At 38.6% G+C, this 11,515-nt stretch overlaps 1 protein-coding gene across 1 annotated transcript in view; it reads left to right on the top strand.

The window, feature by feature from the left end:
- The window catches only part of unc119a1 (unc-119 lipid binding chaperone a1), a gene marked incomplete at both ends in the record, with an annotated part of 19,264 nt that extends 10,721 nt beyond the window's left edge, over positions 1–8,543 (top strand). The window contains 4 exons of the mRNA XM_080053930.1: positions 7,082–7,195; positions 7,438–7,531; positions 8,073–8,245; positions 8,437–8,543. Coding sequence (XP_079910056.1) covers positions 7,082–7,195; positions 7,438–7,531; positions 8,073–8,245; positions 8,437–8,543 — 488 coding nt within the window. The remainder of the gene's footprint in view (positions 1–7,081; positions 7,196–7,437; positions 7,532–8,072; positions 8,246–8,436) is intronic.
- Positions 8,544–11,515: the final 2,972 nt, after the last annotated feature.

Here is an 11,515-nt window from a genome sequence, read left to right as displayed (position 1 = left end):
ACAGATTTTCAATGAAGTGGTGTTTTGGTCTGAAATGCTAAATTCAATGGATGACACATATTGTGCCCTTTAGAAAAGGTAAAAGTTACCTCTAACGATATCATGTGGATATTATTTGGGGTTCACTGGTGTCTTTAGGAGGAATTTAAACAACTTAAAGATAATAAGTAATGTGGCTGTGATGGATTTTTTTGTTCATTCAGCTAAAACAGATAAATGTGTTTAGAAAGAGACATCATATGCAGTGATTTTGTTGCAGTCTTCAAGGTGAGAAAGACCATTTTGATGGTCACAGTAATTACAATTATCAAAGCCTACAGATTTTATTGATATTTTATTTATGCATATGCCTTACATAACTTGTCTACTGTCATAGAGAGGAGTTGTAGAAAGATCTTGCTTACTATATAAATCGTGGTATAAATGAATACATTTTTGTAGGAGTGGTATTAGCCCAAGTCACCAACAGTTAAACAGTAAAAATGCAATTTTCATCTGATATTAAGAGATTTTTTCCAAAATATTATTTATTTGGTCCCATGTATGGTGTTTTGAAGCTCAACATGGTTTGAGTGTTAATTGATTACCTTGAGCCACATGGTACTCTTAAAATAGTTTGTGAAAGTGTTTCCTTGCTGTTTCTTTAGAAGAAACACAGTTCCAGACCAACAGTAGGCTTATAGTAAAATTCTCAGAACAGATAAGCTCCTCACATCAAATGAACCGGCACTAGAGGGCACTGCATCAAACAGCAGCTTCCTAACCCTCTTACTCGAGTTTGGAAGGCAATATAAAGAGACTTTTTGAGCAAAAGAAGCTTTTCGTGATGTTTACAATGAAAAGTATGTTGAAATTATCATGGTGAGGAGCCTAGTTTATTCTGCAAGGCATGTGCAGGAACATGCAACTGCTGTAAGTGTACACACTCACACTAACAAATGTATTGTATGTACATGCACGGTAAATATGCGTGCTCTGTCAACATGCATGTATATATGTTGATATATACATTTACTCAGTTATTCTACAGTTAATGCTGATTTTTCAGCATTATGTTTCTATATACGGAGTCAGCAAAGACAAGTGGTTGTTATTTGTTAATTAATGGGGCCAAATTTCAGTTTTTTACGATTGCTAAACCACAGTGGGCACAACTGGAACGAGAAGTGCAAAACTCTAACAACAGTATGCAGAGCAACGGTTCATTCAGCTGTAGCTCGATTTTCATTGCTTAAACACAATTTTCAAAGCTCTACACACTTATCTCATGGTTTAACCACAGCCTGCACAACAATGTGGATTTCCAGCACTTTTTTCAAAAGTGCCCACTGTGGGTTAGCGATTGAAAAAAAACTGTAATTGTATTTCAAAGGCCAGACTAAAAGCAACTTTATTTTTAAACTTCAATGTTGAATTCATACAAACCTTAAATCTGTTTATTCCTAATAAAACATATCTCAAGATCCCTGTGTGCGGTGAAGCAAATACTAAAACACTAAATACAGCATACTCTATTTTGTCTCTCGCTAAAAAATGTTGATGAGATTTATCAAGTCATGCCTGTGGGTTTACAAATAAGTTTGAGCACTAATAAATGAAGTATATTTGCATTAATACTATCTCATTATTTAATGACATTTAGTCTCCATAGGGCCTACACATGTAAACAGTGGGATGTCACACTTCAAGATATGCTGTTGTCTTTGCTGTAGTTTTTTATTGTTATGTAATCTGTGTAATCATAGTGTCACATGGCATCAGTGATATTCACCTAGCTTTCCACCAGTGCCCAAAATATGTGGTAAACTGTATTCAACAGCAATCCTCTAAATAGTCCTGTTTCACAAGAGGGACAGGTGTCAGGTATAGTGCACTTTATGAAGCAGTCTATAAATACCTTCAAGCAGGTGGCTTAAGCCTGTGTGGCCCATCTGCTCCCTAACCATCGGAAACAACAGAGGAGTTTGAGAGTATGCTTGCCCGTGTCCATGTTTGTCCTATTTTGACCTCTGTTGTTGCCTTCTTACTGTATTTTGAACTGACAATAATAACTGCCCTTGCCATAACCATAATGGGATAATAGGCGCGCGTGTGTGCGTGCGTGTGTGTGTGTATGTGCGTGCGTGCGTGCGTGAGTGAGGGCGTGCGTCCAACCAATCGGTCCATGTGATGATAAAACAAAATAAGCCTCTTAGGTCTAATCCTACTCTGTTGGGAGGGGAGTGTCTCACTCAACACATATGTTGTCTTAGATCACTTCTTGGGACTATACGAACTTCCATATCCATATCAGTGCCAGAATGACCAAATATGTCACCCTGCTCTGGGTACTTTGGTACTGTTCCTGCAATTCAATGCAAACAAAAACATGTAAGAGAAAAGTAATAATGGATTAGTAAGGAGGCGTGTGTGTGTGTGTGTGTGTGTGTGTGTGTGTGTGTGTGTGTGTGTGTGTGTGTGTGTGTGTGTGTGTGTGTGTGTGTGTGTGCGTGTGTGTGTTTGTGTGTTTTTTTAATGTATATACCGTGAACATGTGTGCTCATAAGGATTAAAAATAGATTTGCTTTATTTACTTTATTGTGGTTTTTATGTCAAACAAGTCCTCCATGTCAAATGACAGAAATTAAAGGAATTAGCTTTAAAGAGCTACATAAAACTAACATTACTACAGTAGAGACATAAAAATGACCATAGTCAAACACAAAAAACTTCATGCATAAAAAGGGAGAATATCCCCACCTGCTGTAAATACAGACTTTATTCTAGCTTGTTTTGTAATGTCTAAAAAATAAAAAATATATAGTAAAAAGGTGAACAAATAAGAGGGGCTTTGTATTTAGAAACTGTCCGGCTTGCTGTTCCTCGGTTTTCTGAGGAGAACAGAGGCTAAAACCTTAAACCTGAACCACTCTAAGATACACCGCATGCACACCGTGAGATTATGTACACAGGAGTATTTCTGTCTTTCCTCGAAGAGAAATCCCTCCTTTCTGAGGTATCCTTACTGTAAATGGGTTTCCTGCTGAACTTCAAACTGAGAATTTAGGGAGATACATCTAGGGTGCCATACTTTTACAGTTTATTTCGATCGCTAAACCACAGTGGGCACAACCGGAACGACAAGTGCAAAACTCTAACTACACTATGCACAGCAGCGGTTCATGTGGACCAAACTCTAGATCGTTTTTCATTGCTTACAGTTTTTTTCGATCGCTAAACCACAGTGGGCACAACTGTAGCTCAATGTGCAAAATTCTAACTACAGTCTGCACTACCAACAGTCATTGGAGCTGAACAGTTCACTTCACCTGCAAAACAGGTTCAGTGCAGCAAACACTATGAACCAGCCTCACTGAGATAACACACTGTCACTCAGAACATGCTCAGAGTACTAACACTAGCATCAAACCCCAATACACAAATTACAAACTTTTAATCTTTACAGTTTGAATAATTTGAATTATTTCACATAAATTACGTAATATTTTCTTCGATGAAAGGGTGAAATTATTTCACATGAAAAACATACCAGTTTTTTTAGGAAAACAAAAAGAAATTAAAATCAGAAGTTTGCTTCAATAGATACACATTTTGTATATTTTATTGATAACATTTCCAAATGTAGTATTTATCTGTGTAAATATTCTATAATTGTATACAGAAATAAATTCCTGTAATGTTGTCATTTACTGTAAGGATGCAACTCTAAGCTGTTTGTTTGCTGGAAAATTCGTATTACAGATGCAACTTTAGATCTTTGCAGATTGGCTTGCACTCTCAACCCTGCCTCTCTATGAGAGACCATGATTCACAACAGGGTTTTCAGTGTAGCCCTTACTGTATTTCATCAGACATTACAGCTCTATGTCTTCTAGGTCTTCCTCCACACATCCACACTCTCACTGCCACTCTTCTCCCTCCAACAACCTGTCTTCCTTGCTCCATTACCAAAAAAAATATGTTTTTGAGCTTTCCCTTTATACTGTATATATGTTCACTAACAAGTCTAAAACAAGACATCTTTAGTGTTTCAGTTGAAATTGCAATCCGCAGTGTTTGAAATGCACTAGGCATTCATTCTGTTTTGAATGTGTGGTTTACAGTTGTGGCAGCAGTGTGTTAGCATTTGAAAACAGTGCTGGAAATCCACAGAGTTTTGCAGGCTGTGGTTTAGCCATGAGATAGGTGTGTAGAGTTTTGAAATGTGTGTTTAAGCAATGAAAAACGAGCTACAGTTTGGTCCGTATGAACCGCTGCTCTGCATACTGTTGTTAGAGTTTTGCACACGTCGCTCCAGTTGTGCCCACTGTGGTTTAGCAATCGTAAAAAACTGTAAACACAATTTTCAAAACTTTACACACTTATCTCATGGCTTAACCACAGCCTGCACAACACTGTGGATTTCTAGCACTTTGTTCAAATGCTAACACACTGCTGTCACAACTGTAGACCACACATTCAAAACAGAATGGATATCAGCCTAGTGCATGTCAAACACTGCTGATTGCAATTTCAACTGAAACACTAAGAAGGTGTCTTGTTTTAGACTTGTTAGTGAACTAATGCATATACAGTAGGGGAGAACGGGGGAATCTGAGGCATCGGGTAATGTTAGCCACCCCCTGTATCTAGGCAACGGAAAACATTTGTGGTCATGTGAGATATATGTTTTCAAGCCCCTCTCATTTCCCCTTGGCCCTGAAAGAGAGGACCTCATGGTGCTGTGGTAAGCATGTTTTCTTCACCAAAATAGGTATTTTGCATGTAAAAGTAAATTTTCTTGCTGTCAACTTAATCAACTGTTGTGCCAAAGCAAATTTATTCACGTAGAAAAACTTCTATCATACGTGTTGATGAACTACCAACATATGAAACCATGTGATGATATTAGCTAAAGATTAGCCTGAAATGCTGAGAGAGTTAGTTTTTTCTCAAATTGTGGTGGTGGGGGAAAGTGAGACAAATGCTGTGGGGGAAAGTGAGCCACTGTCTCACTTTCCCCCACCATGAGGCACAAGTTAAGTTTAGTCTTAAACATATTTTAATGTAATATTACATAACATATGTTTTATTTTAATGTTATACACATTGTAGAAAAGCCATCATGCCAAGGAAATACACCAGGAAGACGACCTGGGGCAACCACACGGAAAGAGCACCTTCTCATCTTTCCCTGTAACCTTCAGGGCTGGAATGTAGAGTAGGCCTAGTTGTAGAGTATGACAGGCTGATGTTATAATCCAGTTGGGTCTTCTCCTGTGTTCTGAGTCCCAGGCTGTTTTCGCTGGTTCTGATTTTCCTATGCTTTGACCCCCAGACACAAGCTGGCTCAAAGGGTCCTGTGTTCTGACCCCCAGACTGTGTTCTAATCTAACTGGTCTATCTTTCATTTGAATCTTATTAAAACCTTTTGAATTATAATATGTTGTATTTGATTTTGTTCAGAGTTACTTTCAAGTGTTTAGAAAATTTGCTTTGCTTAATTGACCAAACCCCATCATTCTTTTACTAGTCCGACATTAGTTCTGGAATGTGTGGCTAGCTTTCAGTATTCTAACTGTTACAATATGTGTTGTAACAGTTTGTTTGTTTGGAATTGGACCATCAACGCGAATGATGTGCAGTGGTCAAGGGCGCCACCTGGAGACGTGGGATGTAATCCCGGCGATGGAAACCTTAGTTTTCCCTGGTGGAGACGAGACGGTGTGGATCCTCTGGCTGCATCTGAAGTCTTCCTGCATCCACACTATTCGCACTTTACTTAGTATTACCATGTAATCACCTGGTCAATGATCAAATTCCTTTGTGATTTTCTCTACTTATGACATCTATTGCAGTATGTCCGTCCTGGGAGAGGGATCCCTTACTCTGTCGACTCTCCCTGAGATTTCTTCAGTTTTTTATTCCCGGTAAAGGGTTTTTACTGGGAGTTTTTTCTCAGCCGAGCTAAGGGTGTAAGGGCAGGGTGTCATATTGTATCATATTGTATCATATTGTATCATATATCATATTGTATGAAATGTAAAGTCCACCGAGACAAATTTATTTGTAATTTTGGGCTATATAAATAAAACTGATTTGATTTTGATTTGATTTGTTATGGTAGTTTCAGTGGAAAAAGTAAGTGGATCAGTTTAACCCCAGCTGGTTCACTTTACCCCCTTGTTTTTTCTGGTCTGTCTCAGTTTACCCCACAGCTGGGGTAAAGTGAGCCACATGACAACTTTTTTTAAAACAATCATATTTTCACTGCCCTTTGTCTTGAAAAAATTCTGCTAATGCCCATTTCTAGGAAACATCCTGAATTAATGGGAAATGTGTACATTTGAGTGATAAATAATTTTAGCTCGCTTAGAGGAGAGCAAATGTAAAAAAGTGGCTCAGATTACCCCGTTCTCCCCTATAGGATATAAATGGACCAAGGAAGACAGGTTGGTGGAGGGAGAAGAGAAGCAGTGATACTGTGGATGTGTGGAGGAAGACCTAGAATACATTGAGCTGTAATTTCTGATGAAATACAGTAAGGGCAACACCGATAGACCCTGTTGTAAATCATGGTCTCTCATTCAGAGAGGCAGGGTTGAGGGGGCAACGCAATCTGCAAAGATCTAAAGTTGCCTCTGTAATACGAATATTCCAGCAAACAAAAACGTAAGAGTTGCATCCTTACAGTAAATGATAACATTACAGGAATTAATTTCTGTATTACAATTATAGAATATTTACACAGATAAATACTACATTTGGAAATGTTATCAATAAAATATAAACTAAAAAGATGTATCTATTGAAGCAAACTTCTGATTTTCATTTATTTTTGTTTACCTAAACATAACTGGTATGTTATAAAATAAACAATTGCATGTGAAATAATTTCACTCTTTCCTCAAAGAAAATATTACGTTATTTGTGTGAAGTAACTCAAATTATTCAAAACTGTAAAGATTAAAAGTTTGTAATTTGTGCAGACTGTAGTTAGAGTTTTGCACATTGAGCTACAGTTGTGCCCGAAAAAAAAAGCGATCGAAAAAAAACTGTAAGGTGTGAGAATACAGCTTGAAGTGTCTTTCTCTCTTTTCAGATTATCTATGTTCTCCAGAAGAAAATGTCCACATGATCGACTTCACCAGGTTTAAGATCCGTGACATGGAAACAGGGACAGTCCTGTTCGAGATCACTAAACCTCCATTACCAGGTCAGCTCCAAACCTAAGACAGATTGCAGAATTGATGAAGTAAAAATCCATGTTTTGTTACGTGTGACTCACTTGTTGTCTTTCTTAATGTTTTCTAACTTGAAAGGGTGTTTCACATTTTATTGTATGATATTTCTGCTCGTCTGTCACAAAGCATTTGTCTTTAGTAGTAATGTACGTCAACTATGGAAATTTTTTAACTCCCTTGACTCATTCCCTTTTTTTAAATATCTCTTCTTAAGCTGGAGACAGAAAGCAGTGTGACCCCAATGCCGGCCGCTTCGTCCGTTACCAGTTCACCCCCGCCTTCCTCCAGTTGCGGCAGGTTGGAGCCACGTAAGTTTGCATTTTATCTGTATTTGTTACGTCCGATTGACAAATGAAGACGGTGTGTGAGAGAAAAAAAGAGAGAGCGAGAGAGAGACAGAGACACGTTCCTAGAGGCTTTAAAAAATCAGAATAATATAATGCCCATTGTTGTGTTTGCATGTAATACTTCAACAAATTGTGGCGGCCACTGCAACGGCCAGAGCAGCAGACTTTTAAAGTTTGTTTATGTGACCTGACCAAATCACAGAGAAACTAGTGCTTTCCGTTGTGCGCACTTCTCCACGTGCATTGGTATTTTACCTGTTAGATGGGCTCACTGCTCCTTTTTCTTGCATCGATGGACTTTGTCGTAATGATGTTGCTTTGTTCAGCAATTATGTTGGTAAGTTAGATCTTGTCTTGAAAGTCAGAAGTGATGGGGGAAACTACAATCAACAAGTTGCCCATGTTGAAACAAACGGGATGTATCCTTTAAGGTTAACCCAAGTTTGGATTTTCATTTGGTCCAAGGTTGGTATAGTCTCATTTTCTCCCCGTGTCTCTGCAGAGTGGAGTTCACAGTGGGGGACACGCCAATAAACAACTTCCGCATGATCGAGAGACACTACTTCCGTGATCAGCTGCTCAAGAGCTTTGATTTCGAGTTTGGCTTCTGCATGCCCAGCAGCAAGAACACTTGCGAGCACATCTATGAGTTCCCCGCACTTTCCGAGGAAGTCAGTAAGTGTCGCGATACTCCCAATACACACACACACACACACACACACACACACACACACACACACACACACACACACACACACATAACCCTGACCATGAGACACATACACCCACACAGAGACGTTTTATTAGATCTAACAGGATTTATTGACGGAAACTCCCGAGTGCTGTGTGTCTCTTTTCTCCCTCAGTGCGTGAGATGATCCTGCACCCTTATGAGACACAGTCTGACAGCTTCTACTTTGTAGACAACAAGCTGGTGATGCACAACAAGGCAGACTATTCCTACAGCGGGTGACCATAGGACGACCACCCTCCCAACCCTTCACTCTGCCCTGTTGTAGAAATGTTCCACCATCCATGTACCACTCGAGGACCAGAAACAGAAGAACTTATGGACAATTAAACACTCTTGTCTCCCTTGCTGTTAAGTCCATGAATTTCCACTCAAGTATTCAGCTGCCAGACCCATAGATTGCTCCCTTTGCCTCTTTGCAGGAACATTGGGTTCTGCCAGTTTTGTCGTCAGCGTGTGAGTGAGTGAGTGAGTGAGTGAGTGAGTGTGTGTGTGTGTGTGTGTGTGTGTGTGTGTGTGTGTGTGTGTGTGTGTGTGTGTGTGTGTGTGTGTGTGGGCAGCAAACACATGCAGTGTCTGTAAATACTGTTGATTTTAGTCCGTCCATGTGGGCTCCACTTGATCATCAGGAAAAACATTGATTCCTTTACATTGTGTGTGTTTTGATAGCTATCATTATGAAGAGAGAAAGGAACAAAAGGAAGGTTGTTTCTCCCATCTAAATCAGACGAGGCAGGAACACACCATGCGACAAAGAGGAAATTGAAAAACAGTTAATTTATAGTTAATCCATGCAGATGTACATTTATATAGATTGTATAGCAGTATCATTACACTTTTCTCCTGACGTTTCTTAAATTTCTAGTAGCAAACATCTGAATGATCCCGGTCTGTCATTGTTTGTTTGAATGGTAAAACATAAATGTGTACTTTTGTCTATGTGAATGTGTCATTTGTTGTTTGTTTTCATGTCCATAGTACTACTTGACTACTACTTGAGGAGTATTTTTTCAATAAATAGCCATTTTGAAGTTACAGAAAATCCTACATTCCCCTGACAAAAAAGCCAGATACCAATTTTGATATCCAGTGCATTCTCTGTAGTACTGAACACTGTGTATACTTTAATTAATAAATGTTTGAAGTATGAAATGACAAAGGTATGTAAAGTTTCCATCACTGCAATAAATATGGGATTTTTTTCCAAATATTGACTTAAGCAGCTGTAGTTTTTTGTTCTTTCACAAAAGATCGATCAATTCACTTAAAGGTGAAGTGAGCGGTTTATTTATGATAATACAAGTGCAAAATCGCTTTATTCATACAGTGATCACTTACATAATGTGCGCGTTTCATAAAGCCGATCTCTGTCAGCTGCTTTGCATGTAATAGGCAAATACACTTATTGTAGTATCCCGAAATTTTTATCCAATCAGAAGAAAGAACGCTATAATCCGACACACGTCATGTGGCTCACTTTACCCCAGCTGTGGGGTAAACTGATCCACTTACTTTTTCCACTCTGAAACTACCATAACAACACATATTGTAACAGTAAGAATCCTGAAAGCTAGCCACACATTCCAGAACTAATGTCGGACTAGTAAAAGAATGATGGGGTTTGGTCTATTAAGCAAAACAAATTTTCTAAACACTTGAAAGTAACTCTGAACAAAATCAAATACAACATATTATAATTCAAAAGGTTTTAATAAGATTCAAATGAAAGATAGAACCAGTTAGATTAGAACACAGTCTGGGGGTCAGAACACAGGACCCTTAGAGCCAGCTAGTGTCTGGGGGTCAAAGCATAGGAAAATCAGAACCAGCAAGAACAGCCTGGGACTCAGAACACAGGAGAAGACCCAACTGGATTATAACATCAGCCTGTCATAATCTACAACTAGGCCTACTCTACATTCCAGCCCTGAAGGTTACAGGGAAAGATGAGAAGGTGCTCTTTCCGTGTGGTTGCCCCAGGTTGTCTTCCTGGTGTATTTCCTTGGCATGATGGCTTTTCTACAATGTGTATGACATTAAAATAAAACATATGTTATGTAATATTACATTAAAATATGTTTAAGACTAAACTTAACTTGTGCCTCATGGAGGGGGAAAGTGAGACAGTGGCTCACTTTCCCCCACATCATTTGTCTCACTTTCCCCCACCACCACAATTTGAGAAAAAACTACCTCTCTTAGCATTTCAGGCTAATCTTCAGTTATCAGCATCACATGGTTTCATATGTTGGTAGTTCATCAACACGTATGATAGAAGTTTTTCTACGTGAATAAATTTGCTTTGGCACAACAGTTGATTAAGTTGACAGCAAGAAAATTTACTTTTACATGCAAAATACCTATTTTGGTGAAAAAACATGCTTACCACAGCACCATGAGGTCCTCTCTTTCAGGGCCATGGGGAAATGAGAGGGGCTTGAAAACATATATCTCACATGACCACAAATGTTTTCCGTTGCCTAGATACAGGGGGTGGCTCACATTACCCGATGCCTCAGATTCCCCCGTTCTCCCATATAATTAATTTAAATTTTCAGGTCTTAAACTCTCTACTATAGATGTCCTACTTCAGCAGACTCCAAGTGTCAAACCCTGCACTTACATCATCCTGCATAGTGACGGTCAAACATCCAAATGAAGTTATTATAACAAAGTAAAAGAGTCAAGGGAGACATTTGTAAGATTTATTCAAAAATAACACTTTTAATGTCATTTTATGACAATGCCTTAACAAAACAGTGGTTGTTGAAACTCAGTAACCCAAAGTGCTAAAATAAATCCTGTATGCAGTTTGCAATTTTTTTCTCATGTGTGCCAGAATACTAAATGTAGAAAACATAATGACTTAAATGCAAACAGAAAGAAACAAAGATGTGACTGAAGAATGCTACGCACATGGAAAAAGCTGTAGGTCAAAGTGTCTTTGCTGCCATCTCCTGTGACAAGTAATTTTGTTCAAACCTGCAATAACTGGCTTTTTGGGCCACTGGGGTCAGTGGAAACAAGTTGTAAACACAACACTGACAAATATTCAACTTTAAAGTTGCTATGGCAAAACTTTTAAGCAAACAGTTGCTTATTTACACATCTAGTAGTTATGAGTGTAACTCTCATTTTGTCTTGTTTCTTGTCTCCACCATTTCCTGAGGGAAATATTTAGCAAAAAATGACAA

Source organism: Ammodytes marinus (assembly GCF_949987685.1).
Source record: "Ammodytes marinus genome assembly, chromosome: 3".
NCBI classification, from domain to species: Eukaryota; Metazoa; Chordata; class Actinopteri; order Uranoscopiformes; family Ammodytidae; genus Ammodytes; species Ammodytes marinus.
This window is presented reverse-complemented; position numbering and strand designations above follow the sequence as displayed.